Source organism: Erpetoichthys calabaricus, chromosome 1, assembly GCF_900747795.2.
Source record: "Erpetoichthys calabaricus chromosome 1, fErpCal1.3, whole genome shotgun sequence".
Lineage (NCBI taxonomy): Eukaryota > Metazoa > Chordata > Cladistia > Polypteriformes > Polypteridae > Erpetoichthys > Erpetoichthys calabaricus.
In genome coordinates, this window is record NC_041394.2 from 151,804,287 (window position 1) to 151,827,368 (window position 23,082).

Sequence of the window (23,082 nt, forward strand, 5' to 3'; positions counted from 1 at the left end):
TATTTGTGTTCAACTTAAAAAAAAAAAATTAGGAAGCAAAACTTTTTGGGGAAAAAAAAAAAAATCTGCTCACATATCTTCATTTTTTTTGATCTTACAAATTCCTAATAGTGGTAATATAAATAAATGCTAAACCTCTTATAAATAAAAACCTCATTATAGAATTAAAGACATTAAATATATAATTTTTAATGTATTTATTGATTGCAATTTTTATTGGGCAACAGTGTTTTTATTTCTTTGCTCATAAAGCTTCAGCTTATAGTTACTTTTCTTCAGAATATAATGACAAAGCTAACATGCCTAGAGGCAAACAATGTTGATTAAAATGAATAAGGAGAGATAATGTTACTAACATTTGCATGGTGAGGATGCTATCACTATAAAGTGTTTGTTTTGGCTCACATGAATTACTGATTGTCTGTTTCATTTTGTATGCACTTCATATGATGTCACAAATCCAGACTACCTGAAGTACTTTTTCACTTTTTGGCCTTTGGAAGAGAGAAAAAAGGAGACAAATACTGTATTAATCAAAAAATGTTATTGGGTAGCCACTACTTAAAATTAAAATAATTAGAACCATTTACATTCAGCAGTGTAGACTGGCTCAGACCTCTTTGGAGGGAGAGGTTAATTTAAAAATGTGCTTTTCAAAATGTGAGGACCAAAAACAAAAGGGACCAAACAAAGGGATGATAGACTCCATATGGCAGACTGGAAAATGATACAATTTTTAATAAAATAAAGCACACCCTTTGTTTTATACACTTGCCTTCAATCAGAGGAGGAATTTCCTTTGAGACCCTGGATGCTTTTGCAAGGAGAGTCTTAATATTCCAAATTTAAGCAGTGAGCAGAACACTCCCACACATTGTTCATTCTCTCAAACAGTGGAAAAACTCTTTCATAGTTGAAAAACGCCAAGACACTCCGCTTTCACATAAATTAATCATAAAATATGCTTTAATTAATATTTGCTTGCACATCTAGTATAAGTAAAATTAATTCATAGGATAATGCTAAACCAGATCATTAATTTTATCCCTTTCCCATGGTTTTAGGAGCATTTCAAGTTACTGATACAGATTTATATTTTCTATTGCTTCTGGTCTGATCTGAGATATAAATTTTTCAAGAAAAAAAAAAAAAATGCAGCTTGAAACACAGATGGTGTCCAATTCCAGATTTCCTACCTAAAAGCAACTAAGGGGACAGGAAGTTAGTTTTCATGACACTTGCAGATTATAATAGAGTATGTATTTCATGGAGGCCATCAGAACAAAGAAAGAGGACTACTAAAAGTGGAACTTTAAAGCAGCCTGGAAGTCACCACAGAAGCATTTTGCATTTCTACTATAGACAAGGAAACATTTACACCAGCCAGCCACAACATTTAAAGCATGTGTAGGACCCCTCGTGCCTCCAAAACAGCTCTACGCCATTGAGGCACGAACTACAGAATACCCCTGAAGTTGTCTTGTGGTTTCTGGGACCAAGACATTAGCAGCAGATCCTTTAACTCCTGCAGGTTGCAGGCTGGGGTCTCCATGAATGAGATTTGTTTTTCCCAGCCCATCACACAGATGTGTGTTCAGATTGAGATCTGGGGAATTTGGCCAAGTCAACATCTTCAACTCTTTGGTCAGGAATGGTTTGAGAAACAGGACCATTCTTGCAGTGTGGCAGAGCGCCTGCTGAAAAAACCAACAGAATACAGTTGCCATGAAGAGGTGTATATGATCTGCAAGAATCTTTAGGTAGGTGGTTTGTGTCAAAAGTAACATCCACATGAATACCAGGAACCAAGGTTTCCCATTAGAACATTGCCCAGAACATCACACTGCATGTGCCGGATTGCCTTCTTTTCATAGTGCATTCTGCTGCCATCTCTTCTATAAGTAAACAATGCACACCCAGCCATCCACATGGTATAAAAAGAAAATGTGATTTGCCAGACCAAGCCACCTTCTTTCATTGCTAAAGGGTCCGGTTCTGATCCTCATGTATCCATTGTAGGCACTTTCAACAGTGGATGGGTGTGGTATAGCGGGTCCACAGCTCAAACTGAAAAGGCCAGTTTTAGATAGATAATCGCCGCACTCGCGGCCTAAACAGCGGGTGTGGTAGTGTGGCCGGAGAGGTTCCCGGGCACATCCGTAATTGATGCTGGGAGCTGCTAATCTCCACACCTTATCCACGTCCCTGTAATATATAGTAGAAGCGTGAGGCGGACAGGGAGTGAGAACAAGGGAAAGAACGGGACTGGAGGTTAAGGGAGAAGGTGGCAACAGAAAAGAGAAAGCCGGTTTGTTAGCGAGCGAGAGAAGGCACGTTGAAGGTTGAATGCAGCTGGTAGGAGAGCCCTGGAGGAGCGTTTGGGGTTCAGATTGAAGCAGTCACTCCAGCTGAGCAGTTTTGAGGAGATGACTTGCCGTTGAAGGGAGTGGCAGTCGGAGGTGGCTTTGGGCGTGATGAGCCCCAGCATGAGCTCCCTGGCCGCTGGGGAGGGAACCCAAGTTTTGGTCCGGCTAGAGCCTTACGTAGACGGGGATCGGAAGGATACCGGACCAGAAGAGGAGGAAGCTGCATTTGCTGGTGGGGTGACTCCCCTGTTGCGGGGCCCGTATGGGAGAAGCAGGGGAGCCGCCAGTAAAAAGAAGAAAGCACCAGAGTTTTAAGACAAGACTGCTTCCAGCCATTATCATTTTAACGTTGTTTTAAAAGGATGTATTTGTTGGATTTTAACCTCCACAGTTCACCGGTTTTAATGGGATTATTTATTTAAGAACAATTTGAGGCACTGCATTTATTTGGACACTGGTTTTGTTTTTAAATAAGAGCACGCTGCACTTTTTACACCATCCCCTTGCTTCGTTGTTGATGTCTTCACTGTAGCTCATCAGTGACATTACCAACGGTGTCAGGTTCGAGAGCTCCCCAGAAGCCTAGATGTGAGCATGGCGTAGAACCCACATCGTCACAATGGGGTCCACATGGGCACTCTGACTGGTCTGGAGCTACTCAGCAAGCTGTGGTGCACTGTGTTCTGTCGCCTTTCCCCCATTGCCAGCATTTGTTTCTTCAGAAATGTGTGCTGCAGTAGCTCTTCTGTGAGATCGGACAAGAATGGCTAGTCCTTGCTCACCATACATATCAGTGACCCTTGGGAACCATGACCTTGTCACCAGTTCCTTGGATCACTTTGGGTAGGTACTAACCACTGCATATCGGGAACATCCCACAGGACCTGCTGTTTTAAAGATGCTGTGACGCAGTCATCTAGCTATCACAATTTGTCCCTTGTTGAAATCACTCCGATCCTTTTGCTTCCCCATTTCTGCTGCTTCCAACACATTACCTTCAAAAACTGACTGATCATTTGCTGCCTAATATTTCTATCCAGGTCTTGGCATCATTATAGGTGTATTTCCAAAACCAAGTACATATTTAGGAATCATTTATTATTGCTAAACCTGTTAAGAAAGCATGATATACATTTACTGTATGTTGAAATAAAGCGTAAAAAATTGTATCCTCATCTTCTTAATCTAGTTTGTTAAGATCATTGCAGAGTGGAGCCTAAAGTCAGTAACTGGGCATGAGGCAAGAACCAATACCACTTGGCATGCCAGTTAATCATCAGACACTCTCACCCAGAAGCCCAATTGAAGCTCACTACACGGTTACAGATATTGGTGTGTCGTGAGAGGATAAGCAGAGGAAAAATTCATTCAAAACTTTGGTAGAATATCATATTGTGAACAGGCTGGGATTTGAACCTAATCTCTTGGACATGCGAGGCAATAAAAGGAAACCAATATACTCCAGAAAATAAAGTATAATCAAAATTTGGTTCAGTTCACTCATCTGTTTTTCTGGACCTTGTTTTTCATTGGATGGTCATGAAGAAGTAAATCTAGATTCTGTTACAATGGTGATGGATGCTGGGAAAGACCATCAAAGGGCGCACAAGCTGAACTGCACTGGATCAGTTAAGAACGAGCAGTTAACTTGCCTTGATTTTAGATTTGTTGAGAACCAGAATACCTCACCCAGTACCATTGCAGATGTGGGGAAAGTGTGCTGGCTTGATGTGAACGCTGAAGCGCAGAGGTTCTAGTGCTAAACACTGCAACAGCATGCCTTGGCAAAAAAGGAAAAAAAAAATTGGTGCCTGTTATTCTGGTAAGAGTTACAACAATTTTACTTAAGCTCTGCAACTCTACCAAACCATACAAACAGATAAATGTCGGGTAAAGCAGTCTACCATTCTAGCAGTGAAAAATTTCCTAAAAAAAAAAAAAAAAGTGTTGGGAGGATTAAGTATTAAAGTTTCCATTAAGAACCACAGATATGACTATGGGATCTGCAGGCATCTCTCACCTCAGTGAAAGCCAGTGTTCATGACTCAGTCACCAGAAAGTCATTAGGAATAAGGATCCTCAAGTACAAGTAGTGGGAACTTTTTGGCTGGCATATTAACGGTTATTTCTGAGGAAACGCTAAAACTTCTGGGGGCATTTTTATATATGCCATTCTCAGAGTTGTAGGTTTACAGACACTGATAAGTTGGACACTACAATAAAAGCAACATAAGTACCATTTGTTTAACAATAACCACTAACCAAAAAAAAACAAAACACGTTTTTCTTCATTTAGGATAGTTGCTACTAAAAAGTTACTGAAAATGTACAGAGAAAAAGAAGCAAAATGTGATTAGTTAGTTAATCAGTCAGTCAGCCTTGGCTTCTATAGCAGCTTTCACTGGCTCCAGTTCTACCAGTTGGCCCAATATAGCATAGTCTAGTGTCAAAATTGCATCCAGTCTAATTATGATAAATGTGATATTTATCTGAAAATGAAGGCTATTAGCACTGCCTCATTAACTGAGCTGATGCACTCAAAGCTCTGGGCAAATCCGGCACAGACTAAGGAAATCTTGGCCATTTCTTACAATTTAATACATTAGAATTCCTTTAGGGTCCTTAATCATTGAACCATATAAAAAAAACGCAATAGTAAAGTGTGTTATTTCCGTTAGACAAAGGTGGCTGAACTGCATTGCTCATTACTTGTCATTTTCTACTTTGCCTTCCTTAAATGTGCAGAATGCGTATTTGAATCCTTTTGAATAACATGGAACTTATTAATCTGGGCCATCGTTTCAGAATATTTAAAAAAAAACTCAACATTCCCTCATGGTACGTGGTAATAACAGTGCTAGTTCACGAGGAATGTCCAAAGCCTTAACTGTTTCCAAGTGAAGTTGCTTATATGCACTTTTCTATACCACCTAGATGTAATAAGAAACATGCATAATCTCACAAAGACATGATGGATCGCTAAGGGAGCTTTTTAATGGTGACGAGATGAGTGGCGCTTGCCAGTCCATACCATATGTTTTGATGTCTTACAGATTTTTCAGACTTCGGCAAACATTCTTTAACCCTGATCATGTGACCTACAGGGCAAGATGGCCTTTTTTTCCCCCTCTTTTCACTCAAACTTTGCTTGCTTGCTTTCTAACCCAACATTTTAACCTTTTCCCATCTTTTCAGCATTTCTGAATTCTAGTATTAACATACATTATAAGGCAATGTACACAAATCATAAATTGGAATGCGAGAGTGCTGCAGGCACTGGAAAAAATGAACACGCATCTAAAATTTTATGCACCACCTAAAACCGTATGTCATGCCTGTAAAAGAAATGTAGAAATATACAAAGAACATCATCAGGACAGTTTAAAGTGGTGGCATTTTCTGCCATGACCCATTAATATGGTGTTTTTATACTTGCACATCGGCCCCTTCAGATTAATGCTGTAGATCTTGGTTTGGATGAAGCGAACAGATTGTGCCATGCTTTGTTTAATGGATAGCTTTAGACTTCTTAAGCCATCTTAGACACAATTTGGGCTTTTATTTAGATTAGGAATTTAAAAGGATGGCTGATCTGTGTCAGAACACACCTCTCCCTCTGACCATGCACTAGTAATTCTCTGATTTTTTTCCTGGAACTGAGGAATACAATCCATCTATGGTGTTTTAATAAGGTTGAATAAAATGGTTTGTTCCAAACTATCAAAAATTGGTGGATTTCATAGTATAATGCTAAAAGTCCATCAGTGGCGGATTCCACTTTTGTAATGGTTTTCCATTAAGAGATCTGCAAAGATTATATGGTTGGTTTGGTCTCCAATGAAGCTATGGAGATTATCTGCAAATGGAGACGCACCTGATGGACCTGAGGAATCCAAATAGCTGGTACCCGGATGCAGTAATGTATTGAGGCCGGCTATTGAAGAGCAGAACTTCCAGGTTATCATACAGGAGCCTGCTATTACCTAACAGCAGCTGACCTGATAAACGTTTACCACGGAGTCACCGCAGGCACAAATCCTTGGCAAGAATATCCATTAAAACTAGAAGGTGTGCTAACTAATAATTCTAAATTGATCAATGCCAGATTTAAACAGTTTTACAGGGATTTATTTAATACAGGAGATGAAACCATGTTTTTTCCCCCTTTCACTTGACTGCATTTCTTATTCATTTGTCCTTTAATATTACTTTTTATTGAACTTTGTTTTACGGAGTAATTAGGTGCTACGTTTCCCAATCTACAAGTGAGGCACAACAGGATCATAAAAAAGGGAGGCAAAAGGTTTAGAGAAATTCAAAGTAAAGCAGAAACTTGTAAGATCACCTAAACTAGGTTTAAAAATATAAAATACAGAAATTTAAATGAAAACCTTTTTTATGTGTGACTTTCCCCTTTATACACCACTTGCACGAAAAATGGCTGTTTAGAAAAAGTACAAATTGGTATTACTAGAAGATATGATGGCACTTGGTCTGCCTCGGAGTAGATGTTTCATCTCAAAAGATGCAGCCTTTTTCAGATGGTTTCTCAGTCATTTACTGGGACAGCAATCCATCTCAGAATCGAGCCGACTGAAGACTGGTGGAATCTGCACTTGTAATTATACACAGAAACAAATTATATAAAAATGGAGTGGTATGATGTTTCTCTATGTTTAAGCTTTTTGTCTTGCACTTGTGCTGCATTTCTTTGAGTTTTATATAAGTATGTAACAGCACACTGTGTCTTCATGTCTAAGGGCATTTAATGAATAAAAGAAGGGAACTGAGGCCTTAAAGATGTGCTAAAGCACTCAGATCAGGTTTTTTAAGGCGGATTCTGATCACCGATTTCACGTCGACTGATTCAGGTTCCAATCCCCCCCCCTTTATCCCTTTGTATAACCAGATGTATGTTCTATATTAAAATGTTACCTTTGGTATTTGTATAATTAAACTATAGACGTGTTAACTTTATTTTTATTAACAAAATGAAATTCTGTAGGCTTCCATAAAATACATACTTTGACTAAAATATGTATGAAAATATGTACCCATAATAAATATGGCATAAAAGAAAAGAATTCTTTTTATAATTACAAGCTGTTATATTGTTTATTTTTTTTTTGTAATGTACCTATCTGAAACAAAGCTTAAGTAATTTTCACCATTTCTCTAACAAAGAAAAAAAAAATATATTCTCATGCAGTGCATTAATTACTTAATAATCGGCAATTACATACTGCTTAAATGTAAATATACATGTATTTCTAGGTTTTAATCATTAAGTGCACTCCAGCTTTTCTTGCTGTTAAAATATACATTTACTGTATTTATAAAAGTGTTTATCTACAGTGCATCAGGTTGACATTCCTAATTTTTGAGATGTTATAAAATATGGATTACCATTTTAATTATGTAGTACCTGTTTCTTAACAAAACATATGCTGTGTGACACACAGCAAGTAGTAAGACAGTACAAATCTTAAAAAAAGCCACAAAAGTATCAAATGTTCATACGTTGTTTATAAAGAAGACAAGACTAACATGCCTAACAGGTTAATAAGTAAAAGATAAAGCCTATTGTTTACTAATCAGCAATTTCAAATTCTTTCTTTTCTTTTTACAATTAAAACTATAATCTGCTGCACTTAAAACAAGCTTGCTGTCCAAACTGAAACAGTGTCTTTTACTTTAAAAAAGGACAAAATAAAAAAGGTCTGAATTCATTAAAGTAGTTTTTCTTGCCGTTTGTCTAAAAGCACAGGATGGCTGCTCCAATTCTGTTTTCTCGGTTTACTTCTTTCTTGAATGTAAAAGCTAAGCTCTGACAAAACAAGCCTTGCCTATCTATAACACCTTTATGTAAAGCAGCATTGTAATTAAATTACCATAAAGCTTAGAAAAGCAGGGGCTGAAAAGATTGGATTTTCTGGTGGGCCAATTTACCAGTCAAGTCTTTTTAGTGAAAATCAGCCGATTTAGGTCAGCGGCTGATTAATCAGAGCATCCCTATGAAGCACATTTGGCAGCAAGTGAAAAATTATATACAAGAACATGCGGCACACTACCACGCAGGGCATATACCACACATCAAAAAGCAAGCTGCAGACTGGCACTCCTGCTGAGGAGTTTGCCCCTCATCAGTATGGTTGATCGCACAGTACAACTGGCCACACATGTCAGCGTCCCTGAATAGGACTTGCAAATCGTTTGATAGCATCAATGCAACGGTATTTTATGTAGTCGGCCTCTTAGGAGCTTTGCATTGCTTTTACTTGCATACGAGTGCCTATGATGCTTAGGAAGCCAAAAGAACATTATCTACAATGACTGACAACTTTGGATAAACTAAATTTTACATGGATTGCATGACCACCAGAAAACCACCTTAGTTCAAGTGATACACTGCCAATGTGCCACGTTATAGATGCCTTCCCAAGATTCTCTGCCTTGCCAACACTATACAGAAGCATGCCAGAATCAAAGAAAAGCAAGCTGCACAATTGTCTGGCATTTGCTGACTTTGTAACATATGGCTTCAAATAATTGCACAGAAAGTTGTTTTGGCAAATCTATAGTTGTCAGGAAATGCCAAGGTGTTAGTGCCGTCCTTTAAAAATACTTTTTACAAAGGATCAAAGTTTCCACACTTACGATTTTAAAGAATAGGCATGCCACAGATTACCCTACAGGGTCCTTAAAGTCAAATGGATTTTTAATGCATTTAATGTTGCCAAAAACTTCTGAGTGGAGATCATCAGTACAAGTCCCAGATCATACTTGCCAGTTTTTAATAAAATGAGTGTTTCTATTTTACTGGCTTATTCTCAATTACAACATTTTGTATTTTAAATATCTTCCAAAAAAAAAAAAAAACCACTAAGACAGATCATAAGAATAATAAAGAAGACGAATGCAATTAGTTATTGAGATGTGCAATTGAATTTAACGTGTTCATCTCTATTTTTTCTACAATATACATAGAGATAAGTCATGAAATTTTAAAAATAAAATCACAATGGGCATTGCTTTTGTTTTTTTTAATCATTATTTGTGCTGCTGGATTAACAGCAGTATTCCGTACACAAGCTCTCATTTCAATGAGCTTTTAAGAAAAGAAGCACACCAGAGTTAATCCTAAACGATCTTTAAATGAGACGTTTTTCTTGTACATTACATTACTGTGAACACCTCTGTGCTACTGAGTATTAGACGTTTAATGACTTAGAATTGGTACTTTCTATAATTAATGATTTTAACTTAATAGAAAACACCTTTACTTTTACTACTGAAATCTTTTCCTTTTGCTTTGTATTAACAAAAAAGCAATGGGGACAAATGCAGTCATTTAAGTATGATAACTAAGAATGAAGTAACCTTAAATAACAAAAAAAAGTTGACAAATGACGTACTTGTCATATTATCAATTCTTAATGTTTCCAAAGGATAGTTTACCTTATTAGGTTTTACTACTTTGTGATGAATATTTCAGATTCATTTAAAAATACCGCATCTAAATACAGCAACAAAACCTGCAAGAATGGCTCTGAAGATGATGCATTTTTACTTCCTCATATACATAGTATAGAAATCGTAAAAAAAATTCAACCGAGATTTTGATGAATCTTGATGTTTTAGACCTTCTGGAGCTCCAAAATGCCATTTTTGAAATCACGTCTGTCTGTGTGTAAACATAACTGGCCACTTCTGGCAACTGGAAGTAGTACTTTAACTGAATACTTTCACAAATTTTCAAGTAAACTAAGATTATAATTACAGAGAGAGGATTCAAATTTTGTAGATATTTATAAATGATAAAAAGCAAACATATGAAATTTGAGAAAAATCACTCAACCAGATGTAGCATTTTATCTAAGCCACCATCTGAATTAATAGAAATATAAATGTGTACACAATATTAAAAACTACATTCAATATAATGTGTATTCTTTCAATAACTATCATTAATTTATACATCATCAGTTTGACAATAATGTGTAAACTTTGAGCATGCCATACAAGTATAAAGATGTAATGGGAACAATAAGCTGCTACATCCCCAACGTGTTCCTGGTAATACTTTTTTTTCCCCACCTCCATTATCATAAGTAATGTAGCTAAATGCAGTTTATACCTTCTAAATATTACAAGTGTTAGTAGTATATATGTTTTCAGGGGACTATAAATCTTTTTACTTATGTAATCATGAAAAAAATTCCACCACCATTTGACTTCCCTAAGTGCAAAAATATTTTAACATACACTTTGATTATAGACAAATGATTGTGTATCGATATTATCAATTAGTTATGATGAGAAACAGATGATATTTAAGAAATATTGCATAACTGAGTGGCACAGTGGGTAGCGCTGCTGCCTTGCAGTTAGGAGACCAGGGTTCACTTCCCGGGTCTTCCCTGTGTGGAGTCTGCATGTTCTCCCCATGTCTGTGTGACTTTCCTCCCAGAGTCCAAAGACATGCAGGTTAGGTGCTTTGGCGATCCTAAATTGTCCCTAGTGTGTGCTTGGTGTGTTGGTGTGTGTGTGTGTGCCCTGCGGTGGGCTGGCACCCTGCCCGGGGTTTGTTTCCTGCCTTGCGCCCTGTGTTGGCTGAGATTGGCTCCAGCAGTCCCCCATGACCCTGTAGTTAGGATATAGCAGGTTGATAATGGATGGATGGGATGCATAACTGGTAATTTGTAAAATCTGTGTTTGCATTTTACCTGGGAACTTGTCACACTGCTCCGCACCTGCACTTAGTGCTACACAAAAAAACACAGAGTTGAATTTAAACTGAATTAATTCTTTCCTAATTTTACATTGCTACTTGCAAATCTTTGTTCTGTATTAAGAGTCAAAATTGAACATTTAAAACAAATTAGAGCATTATCATCATCACAACTCTGAAACAATGCTGTGACACTCCACGTTTGTAGGGACATCCAGTTTAGAAAGTTCTGCCTTATACACATCAATCATACTCACTATAAGTTACCCTTCCATTACGTGCAGTAGTTAATATCTAGAATGCCAGCCTGCGTATTGTCAAATTTTCACTTGTTCAGCATTGGCACAAGAATACTGCATTGCAATAAGTGTAGAGAACCATATACTTTTAAAAAAAAATTCAGGAATTTTCATTCTGGCCCTATTTATCAAACTTTATCATCTTCCTTCTCCATGAAAACATGGGATTAAAAATGTTTCTACGTCACCACTACAAAACACGTGGGGGTAAGCAACAGATATTAAAAAATACACTGAACACATTTTGAAAGTAATATTGTTAGATAATTTAGTTGCCCAGTTTAAATTCTATGAATCTGTCCTGTTAACTATGAGACTGAAAATATTCCACTGACCCACCCATCTATCTATCTGAAGGAGCTCAAGTCTTTTAGGTGAATTAATTTGGGAGGTCTGTTATGGGACCATTTGAATACAAAGTTTCAAAACTTCCATTAATGTATGTACAAGTACAAAAAAATTGTTCCAAGTTCTGTACCTGAAATCAATCTTCATGTATAATATCGACTTTGTAGTGTTACACAGGGTAAACATTTCTCCTCTCTCCCCCGCCCCCCCCCCCTTGGGCAAGATGGGGTGCCAGTGTACCACAGAGCATCCACATGCACACGACCAACAAATAATTCAAAATAAATGATGCCTTGAAGATGCACCTACTTGTTTCTGTAATTAATAAAAATAAAAAAGTAGAAGCAAGGGGAAAGTAGAGCAACTACTAGTAAAAAAAAAAAAATGGCAAAAATAAGAAATCCTGCTTTTTGAAATGCTCTATGCCAGCTTCAAGGGTGCCATCTGTACATCAGTAACAATACAAAACCCACAGCAGGAGTCCCAGAGGTGATCATTTATCTTGTTTGTTTTGCACATTCAGCAGAGCCACCCTTGGGATAACAGCAGACTGTCTGAGAGGTGAATACTGCACACCAAGGGTCACTGCAACAGGGGTCCGTGCTCAGACTCTGGCAATAAATACCAAGTCACTTTAGCTTATTCTGCCAAAGAGGTGGGTGTGGAGTTTGATACAAACTGAGTAAATAAAGGGGATTAAAGACAGGCTGTCTGGTAGTCCATTCTTTGAATGGAAAGCAGAAACACTGTGCATGCTGGCTGGTTGAAGGTCTAATCAAATATCAGTATATGTTATTCTAATCAATGTGCTATATGCATTTAAATGAGAGAAATATTATAGGACAGCTGATGAATGCAACAATATCACAGAGGTGAAAGAAAATCAGGAGTACCAATAAACATCTAAAGAAGAGTTACTGCGTAGGCTTGAATATCAGATAACATACACAAATGCAGCCTCTCACCACCCACACTTTTGTTTTCTTCCCAGTAAGTGAATATAATAATTTACTTTTTTATCACACAGAAACACTCCTGGTGTGGCCGGTTTCCTCTTCAGAATATAAACTCTTTTCTGAATGGTCTATCACTCACCTTAGGATATGAGACACAGGTAGTGTCCAAAAACGTTGACAACTGTTAGAGGGGGGGGGGGGATTTGCCTCATGCATGTGTTATTTAAAGGTCAACTAAACAACTTCTATTGCTTAAATGTGGAAGAAAATACAGGTCAGGCCTTGCCATCATTAATTATAGGTAGAAAGGCTGCAGGACAAGACCAAACAAACCATGAAAGAGGCACTTGTTTCAAGTACATATGAAAGATTCCCAGTAAGGGCAGTTTAGCATGCGGCTCTTCAGAGTTGTTGGCACAGAGCACAGAGAAACACAGATCACCAAGTGGAAACTATGGTCGGAAGCCAGTATTCTTAGATAAACATGTCAGTGCATAGGTTTAAAGTTTAAGGCTACACATTGAGAGCTAGAAGTATCAGCCAGCTTCCCCTGACAATCTGAAAATGCCCTCAGTCAAGTAATCTGGTATTGCCTTTATGTAGTAGTGCAGTTACATTTGGAGTTGCCTTATAGCTCTCAATTCCAACTTGGGCACAACTCATATGGAGCTCCATAATCTCCCAGGTCTGTGTCTGTCGTCCTCTCGCTTCTCAAACGAGAAGAACTAATCTGAGTAACCTAAAACTGGCCAGGTGTGAGTCAGTGAGTGTACGGTGGTGTGCGTTAATGTGCCCCCTGCAGGTTAGTCCTCACATTGCACCCAGTGCTGCCACTTACAGGCACTGGCTACTTGTAAACTGCTTTCCCAGTTAGAGAAGAGTGGAAGGTTGGAGTTCTAAAATGTATCTCTGGAAAAGCAAATGTAATGAAAAGCAACTTGAAACATTAGTATTTATCTATAGACAAATAAATTATATGTGATGCAAAAAAAGTATTCAATTTGAAACGAGTTCTGATAGTATTCAAAATGTATTTAATGTAGTTTAAATTAAATTAAATATTTTTAAATTATAGCTTTCTACAAGAAAAAAAAAAAAAAAGATACTGTTCCTGAAGTACTGTATGCATACATCCACTGCATATACCTAGTAATCTTCAAACTTGTAGTATGCCAGTTGCTTTAAAACTAACCAGCGCATGAGCAGAGGAAGTAGGCAGGTTTTCGTGTAAATGTATTCAAGTCCCTTTGTCACATTCTTACCTTCCATTGGAAAAAGTGCAGTCTGGAGGAAGTGATGCGTCAAATCCATCAGGGTTCATTGAAGGCATGATGTGAATGCGGGCACTATTAATCAAATTAGTTACTACTGCATCTTTCCCAAAATTTGACACTAAGTAGTCTATCAGATGTAATAGTACTTCTCTACTGACCACCTAAAAGAAAAAAAAAAATCATACAAATTATCAGAAAACAGCAATATTAAATCCAAATAATAAGCAGCCACAATGAAACACACGGGAAAGGAGGAAAGAATGCAGTCTCAAAGCCTTTGTTAGTATTCATTTGCTGTATTTATTTTCCAGACTCAGCCAGTAAACCCTGCAGTTCACATGAGACAGACCCACAACAACCTGGGTGGAAGACACAAAATCGATTATCCGTAAAGTTATTCTCCTGCTTGACAGAATGTCCTTGCAGTGCTTAAAAAGGTACTGAGCCAAGTCAATAGTATAATGTAAAACACAGACACATCTACAGTTTAGACAGTGTAATGTATACACGTAACCTCAAGATTAAACAAAATTGAAAGCAGACAAATATAAAAAAACAGACCACTCATAACTTAAGTAAACAATTAAAGGGCAATCTTAAGGGGGGGAATAGAAAAAGGTGACAGAAACCTACAGTAGTCCGGATACTCGGTGCTGTGGTTGCTTGCTCAACTTTTAAAAAAAAAAAAGTACAAAACACCTGCTTCCCTTTACTCTTTCAATTTCTCTTATGTTTCTAGCCATTGCCAGTCAATTCTCTACCACAACTCACATCCCCAATCTAGACTTGTGTTTCTTACAGGTAGCAGCCGTTATACTCCGCTATGGACCCAATTACACACAAATCCCAACAATTACTTCCAAACTCCAGCATTCCACTACATAATCACACAGCCGATAGTGCTTCTGGTGAGCCACGAATCCACTCAGACTGTCTCACGCAAAGGGCCTGGCATTCACGACTGCTGCCTGACTTCCATAACATAATCACATACGCATTCGACAGAACTTTCCAGCAATAAGTGTTGAGGCTCTCCCCTCTTCCTGTACCTTGCTAGTCCCGTTTCTGCTGACGACAGACCCCTACAGATCAGGACACTGATCACACTATGACAGACTTGCATAACCGTTCTTTCTAAATGGTGGACATTCTGCAGCTAGACGGACAGCAATTCTTAATTTGAAGGACTTTATCTTCACTTGACTGCAATCAGAATGTAGGAGTTCTGTTTGATATAGTGGGTAAGTGGGGAGACTAAAATGAACTCTCTGGTCCGCCGTCTTTAGCTCAGTAATAATACAAAAGAAACAGATTTCTGAAAAAGCATTAGATCTTGAAAAATAAAGTGCATTCATTTGTAACAGGTAGAACGAACAATTGCAATGCTGCTCAAATCAGCAATTCGAAATTTTCCTCAAGGCGCAGCAGCATGGACCATAACTAGAACCAAGAAGAAAGGCCATAAAATTCAATTTCTTCAAGTCGGTATATTGGCTTCTAATTAAATCTAGAACCAATTTTGAAGTCCTTCTTTCAGACATACATCACTTGGCTCTCCCCGTCCCATCATGCATATTAAGACATGTACTGAAGAGTAGACATTGAAATCTTAAGATACAATTAAAGAGATCAATATAGGGGGCTCACTGTTTTGTGCAAGGGTCACATTATGCAAAAGCCTTGTATAAAGTAGAAAAAAAAAAGGTCACGTGGAACAGGTGTTAAACAGTACTAAAAATGCATCTTAGTCATATGAACATACTAACAAAGTAAAAACCAAGATTAAAAATACTATTCACCCTTAACTTGAAACAGGGGTGTTTCAGGTCTGACGAATCTTCCGACCTAGCCTTTACTTTACTGAAATGGATGTGGTGCTACAACTGTCTCATCTTGATAAAGACGCTCCTAAAGCTGGAGACTTTTCTCTCTAAGTGCTAGGTTACTCAGGCACGTTTTCTTCCTTATCTTGTGTTTCATACAGATTGATGCAGCGAATGCATCCAGTGGATTCGAATGCACAAGTTTACAGAGAGGTACAATGTATAACAGCACTACACATTTAATCTTCTAAACACTCCCAGACTGAAAGCCGACCCTCGTGTTGAGGATCCTTCACCAGTATTGATGTGATGCATTTCCAATGTTGTTCTGATTACAAATGCTGGTTCCATAATAAGGGTAACTACGGCAGGAATAGACATGAATGATAATCAAAAAAAAACAAAAAAAAAAAAAACACATGCAACAGACCTACAGTCTGTGTTACGTAAAAGACGAGGGATGCATTTGGAGTGGAGGCTGTGGCAGCACATCATGGCAGGCTCAGAGGAGTTCGAAAGAATTTACTCTTCTGTCCTAGATTGCATAAAAGCAAACCCCACAAAGTAGAAGAAAAGGTTCAAAGAACAGTGAATTTGCATATACTAATGCTGCTTAAGGTGGGGGACATCTGAACTTGAACTGTTTTCTTCTCATACTCAGACTTGATTTGCCAACCAATATTCAAGAGGCCTAGCATTGAAATCGAGGCTTAAGACAGACTCTGGTCAGAGATGCCATGAAGGCTGTACACAGTGCTGAGGAAAGGAAAAAAAAAAAAAGCGCACACACACACACATTCTCTCTCGCTCTCTCTACTGTATGCAGATATAGAATATGGAAGAATGGACAATTACTTGATTCTGATCAGGCAGACTCTCTTTACATTTCCTCTTGTCTAATGGCCATGTGCCATAGAGGATCATTTTTCTGGTACTTGTCAGGACTAGAATGCTTTTCTCCACTGCAACCTGGACTTAAAAAAAAATTTCTTTACCTTTCACTATTATTACCACAATCTTAAGGAACCCAAGTCTTATTTGAAACATACCCCAAGTATACAGTACATGTGCATTTTCACATGTAGATATTGTATGATCTACTGAATATGAATCCACTTGTACCAGCTGACATTTATTTAAAGTAAGCACTATCAAAGGAAGATAAACAGGAATTTAAAAACGTAATAAATGTCTACTTAAAGTAGGTTTGTAAAAATCGATACAAAATACAAATGTATTGGTATAAAAGAAAATGATGTATACAAGACAATCAATGGACATTTCTAAATTGAGTGACAACCTTTTTATTCACAAGTCCTAAATAGCATACTTTAGAGGCAAGTCTCTGAATCTTTGTGCATTAGTCTGGAACAACAAGGACCACACCAAAATATTCCCACTTAGGTTGGCCTCCTCATTATTCTACTATAGCTTCTTCCTTCCTGAATTCAAGGCGGTGGTCCTTTATTCAGCTTTTGTTTGCCATTCTCTTTGTTCTCTGTTCCTACCAGAATTTCTCCAATTTCTTTTTTGTTTTAAATGTGACAAAAGACGCTGCACTCCTCACCTTTGTTTTCATTCAGAGAGGTTTCCCCCACACAAGAGGAGAGATGTAGAGACAAAATGCAGACATTCAAATCTGTCCAGCAGGCAAAAGATGATGTAAACAAGGCAGCTACTTGAGTTTGTTAGGGCAAGGTGGGAATGTGGATTGAAGTAAGATGTAAAAAATACTGGGATCACTACTACGACGACTGACAAACAGAACTGGTTATAGTTTTTAATGATACATATCTTAGCTGTTTTCTCTTAAACACCTTAGCATTCAAAAACTTGAAAATGAGGGGCTCTTAAGTGATCCACCTACGCCATTGCATTTTTTTTTCTTTTATAAATTTTAATGGCCCAAGTCAGCATTTATACTTTTCGAACTGATACTTAGTGCACTGCTGCCATTTGGAATATTCATCTTTGTTTTTGTAGAGAGTTTTATTAAATTAAAAAAAAACAAAAAATCACCTCACTACAAGTTACAGTATAGTTGCTAGCAAGTGGCACTCAAAGGCTTTGAGTTATTTCTTACCTTCCAGTAATAACCATTTTGATGTAAACTTGAAATATGTTCATAGAAAACTTAGATCACTATTAAAATAAAACAAAAAAACAGCAAAATAAATTTCACCTCACCCCTCAAATGGGAGTTTGGGCCGACATCTGGTGACAGGATGCCAGAGCATTGAATGGACTTAACGGTCAGATCTGTGGCTATTGAAGTGCCTTTTCAAGCCAAAAAAAAGATTTAATTCTGGGATTTATTGTTGGCTTGTGATCACCCATCGCCCATGGAAATATTCAAAAAATTATATCCTTATGATCAGGACACGTTAATGTACAGTATCCTGAAAACACCATGTATTTCTGCTAGACCTAAAAGAAAAGAGAAAACATTATATGGCCGGCCTATTCAAACGCGGCCCAGAAGCAACCTCTAAGTGGCCCAGCCAGTGGTCTCACCAGAAACGCATAGAAAAACTGAGACAAAACACATTTCACAAGCCTTCCTACAGTAGCAACAGACCATGAATGCAAACTCCACATAGCCTAGCAACATTTAACCCACAATGCAGCTTGCTATTGCGTCTAGAAGCAGTGGTAATAGGCATAGACTACATATTAAACGATTCTGTAATCCTCTGTGTGCAGAGTCTTAGATTAATTTGCGAAAACCCATGTTTGCACTCCGCTGATGAAACTGGAATATAACTAATTGTTACTACAATGGGAGCCTTGTTACTGACAAGCACGGCCTCTGCATTTCTCTTCATACGACTGGTTGTCCCTCCACTCACACATTTCGATCTTGTGGATTCATGGCTGTTGCAAGGACGACGATCAGCCACTGACACTCAAAGCAAAGAATTAATTAAAAAGACTGAATTTGACAAAAACATGCAAAAGGTTTGGAATTTTCTTTAAAACTCAGTCAAATTAAGCACTGATTGCTTTGTAGGACTACATAACTTATTTGTAGAATGTAGAGATCGTTATTAAACTACTGTTAATATTCTTCAATTTCAGAAATTCTTGTAATTTTAAACTATCAAGCACAATATTATGCAGTACAGTAAACCTGTGAAGGTGGCACAATGACAGCACTGCTGCCTCGCAATAAGTACATCATGGATTCCTGCTTTCTCCCTGCATGGAGTTCACAAAGCACTATATAAAGAATGATTCTTATACAGTATATTTGATGATTTGTCAATTTCAAAATTTTAAACGTTTTTTTACCAAATAAACAAAGCACGTAGCTCCAAGACTCTGTGCCTCTATATACCTTCACAGTATGTCAGACTCAATCCAAAATGCATTGTATGCGTACCGCCACCTTTGTGTTTACGTAAAAGGCACTGCTAATCACACATGTGGGGATTTAAAATGGACCCGAGTTCCCTCAGTGTGCAGTAGACATTGTATTCATGTGTGTTAGTTATTGTTATCATTTCTTATGGGTTTGTGCACCAATAGTTTTGATAGATCTTTATTCTGTTAAATGCATTTTGTGATGTGCCTGGGTCAGATGTGAGCTAAATTTTTATTTCAAAAGGAAGAAATGTTATTGCTAATACTGTGCAGTATTTTGTTATTATGCACGCACTTTGAGATGTGCCTGGGTCAGATATGACCAAAATGTTTTTTTTTTTTTTTTTTTTTTTTTTTTATTTCAAAAAGGGAAGTATTGCTACTTCCTCAGATTTTGTTCAAGTATAGTTTCTGTTCTTGTTTGTTTTATACACTGTTTGATGTGTCAGATGTGACCAAATTTAAAACGGAAACAACGAATAAACATTACGAATAACATTAAGAAACTGCCGATATTCGCGTTTGTGCTTCATGAGAACCCTCAGTGCCAGGATGCGGTCGATGGTAGACTTCGGTGGAAAACTAGACTGCTCCGGTCGCTGGTAGATGAGCAAGTGATCCCGGACCCTATTGAGGATGACCCTAGCAAGGACTTTACCCATCACAGAGAGCAGTGTTATTCCCCTGTAGTTGCCACACTCCAGGCAATCACCATCACCCTTTCCTTTCCAGATAGGGACGAGAAGTCCCATTTCCAGTCAGTTGGGATGACACCAGTCTCCCAAATGGAAGCAAAGATTGTCGGCAATGCCAGGAGAACAGCCTTACTACGAGCCTGGAGAAGTTCAACCCGGATACCACAAATCCCCACAGCTGGTTCACCACCTGTGCAATCTCAGTGAGATTAGGTGGTTCACAGCTAACTGCAGGATCAGCCTCAAGAACCGTGGACCCAGAGATATCCAACGTCCTAGCTGAAGGATCAGCTTTAAACAACTGCTCAAGGTAGCTAGCCCAGCGGGTCACAGTTGCAGTGTCATCCGTAAGGACCGTTCTATCAGCCTGCGACTCTCTGAGGAACAGATTCGGATGTGTATAATGCTTTGGATTCCTCTAAGCTGGACGTGGGTCACTAGACCTTAGATGGTGTGTCATTTGCTCACAGACTCCTCTAACAAACACCTCTTTATCTGCCCTCAGGGCCCTCGCAACCATCCTTCTCAGTTCCCAGTACAGAACAGAGTTGCCATCAAGCCGTACGCTGTAACTCCTCTCAATGATATTCAGAGTGCCCTGCGAGATGGAAACACCTCCTTCTAGGAACACCAGTAACACCAACACAACCCCCAGTAACCTTCACGGTCTTGTCACGGAAGGTCTCCCACATCACATTAGGACCAGCAGTCGCACCCAAATCCATATGTTCCTCACACAAACTGTATGCAAACTCATCAGAAACAGCATGATCTTGGAGTCTGGTCTTGTCCAGCCTCATTTTCCTAGTAGGTGGTAGCCTACTGAACCTAAGTGGAATCTTCAGAGTAGCAACAACAAGTCTGTGGTCAGAATTCACAAACTGGGAACTTCTATTTGATACCTCCTCCTAAAATTAGAAAAATATCAGAACAGAAATACCAGAAATATAAAAGAATAACCCAGTTATTAATGACAGCATAGAAATCAAAAAATGGCTATTAAGCACACTCACCAGCACTTTCAAAAAAAAAAAAAACCATGATATTAATATTTACATTACAATAATATCAAACATTTGCTTTCATTTTACAGCTCTTGACAACAAATATAATTTAAGTGCACAGCAACACCCCAATCAACACTGGTAAGATATTCCTGATGTAAAGAATAAATCTGTACACTATATGCTTTATTTATAAAGTAGCAGATTGTAAGGAAATCCCACATGTGACCTTTTTATCCATTCACCATTGTGTTTCCATAGCAGCCTCAGACTTGGACTGTGGAAATGTGTTTCAAGGTGCATCTTCATTCAGCACCCCCTCAGCCTGACCCCATACAGACAGAGTTACTCCAAAATCACTAAACAGACGTGACAGAAACGAGGACACATGCAGACCAAAATGTCCACCACATAATATTATTGAGTGATCAAATCAAATTATCTGTCACATACAAATTATACATACAGTACAATATGAAGTGAAACGCAAGAATATAAAAAGACAATACATAATCATCAATACAAATCTTTAATAGAATTGTAAACTATGTGATAAATCAAAACTAAATAATGTGAGAGTTTGCACCAGGGCATCATGTAGCTCTCAGCACTGTCCACGTTTGAATGGACTCTAGAACAGGCATGTCAAACACGCGGCCCCTGGGCCGCATGCGGCCCGCATGACAGATCCTAGTTAGCACTAAACTTGTACAAAATGATTACTATCGTTTGTAATTGAATCATTCTGCATCTTCGGTGTTACTTATTGACTTTTCTTACTTCTGCCTTCTGACAAAAGCGTGTTTTCCCATGGCATTATGGTACGGGAACACGTCATCTGCTAGTACTGTATAGCAACGAGTCTTGTCCAAAGTTAATGAGCCGCGACGTCGCAACTGAAGTGCTAGGCTGCAGCAGGGGCTGCCTTAGACATGTGCAAACTGTGCACCTGCACAGGGCCGCCACGCCAATATATATTGAATATAAAACAGAAAGAGAAAATAACGACACAGCTGACAGCAATGTGGCCGAAAAACATTGTGTTTCTTGTTAATTTGTACGCTGTATTTACTAATATCGATTGAGTCAGTGCGGTAAGCTATATGTAGTAGTATAACGTTCTGCCATAATGAGAATATCATGGGCCGCCACTTGGTTTTCAAGTTACGGACACGCGCATATAGAAGCGTGTCATGAGCACAAGGCGGCTATGCAGTGTCCGCAACGGACGAGCGAAGGTACACCGATTCTTTCTCTGCCCAGGGCCGCCACGAGCCTAGAGCCGCTACTGGCTGGTCTGCTGAGACTGGCCACTGGGCAGAACTGACCATCACGTATAGTAATAGCTCGCATATTTTCACATTTTTTTGCTCTAGTTTTATGTAATTTTGTGCTAGTATTGTAACGAACAGTTAGTGCAGACTACAGCTGAAGACCTGAAATGGACACGAGAAGCTGGTGAGTTGTTTATTAACAAATTTTTGTGATTTTGAGTTTGTAAAATTAGTGTAGGTCAGGGGGCTTTTTACATATCGGCTTATTTTACAATATAAGCTTTGAAGTAAACTTAGTAAAGTAAAATTTGATTTTTGGAAGATTTGTTTTCCAACTTGAATTACTGAGCAATGAATTCAGTGAGCGTTTTCGTAATTTCAGTTCACACGACCAGGACTTTGCGCTGTTTATGTCGCCATACTCTTACAACATTGAGAATGTGCCTGAGAATATCCAAATGGAATTGATTGAACTGCAGTCAGATTCTATTCTGAAGGCAAAACCAACAAAGTTGGTGTGCCAGGCTTGTATGCTTACCTGCCATCCTCGTTTGTGTAGATCCTTAAGTTGGCATCAAGAGTACTGTCTATGTTCTGAAGTACTTACCTTTATGAGCAATTGTTTTCGTTAATTAAAGCTACCAAAACCCCACATCGCTCAAGACTTACCGTCGAGCACCTTTCATTCCTCATAAAAGTTGCAGCTGCACAAGATTTCAAGCCTGATATTGACGAACTGGTTACTAACAAGAGATACCAAGTGTCGGGACAAAAGAAATAAATCTCACACTGTAAGACTCCTATATAAGCAATGAATATAATATAGTAATATAAGGACCTAGCTAAGAGACCAAGACTCTTAATTGTACACTGTTGTACGGAGACTGTATGGAAATAAATTGCTTTTCTTTAAACTTTTCAGTATTGGAAAGAAAGCTACAGTAACTTT

General features: G+C 38.3%; 1 protein-coding gene across 2 annotated transcripts in view; it reads right to left on the minus strand.

Annotated features, from left to right (window-relative positions):
* The window catches only part of cpm (carboxypeptidase M), a 379,572-nt gene that overhangs the window by 20,199 nt on the left and 336,291 nt on the right, over positions 1-23,082 (minus strand). For both annotated transcript variants that reach the window (XM_051933493.1, XM_028807363.2), the window contains one exon: positions 13,963-14,135. In XM_051933493.1, the coding sequence (XP_051789453.1) occupies positions 13,963-14,135 (173 nt within the window). The remainder of the gene's footprint in view (positions 1-13,962; positions 14,136-23,082) is intronic.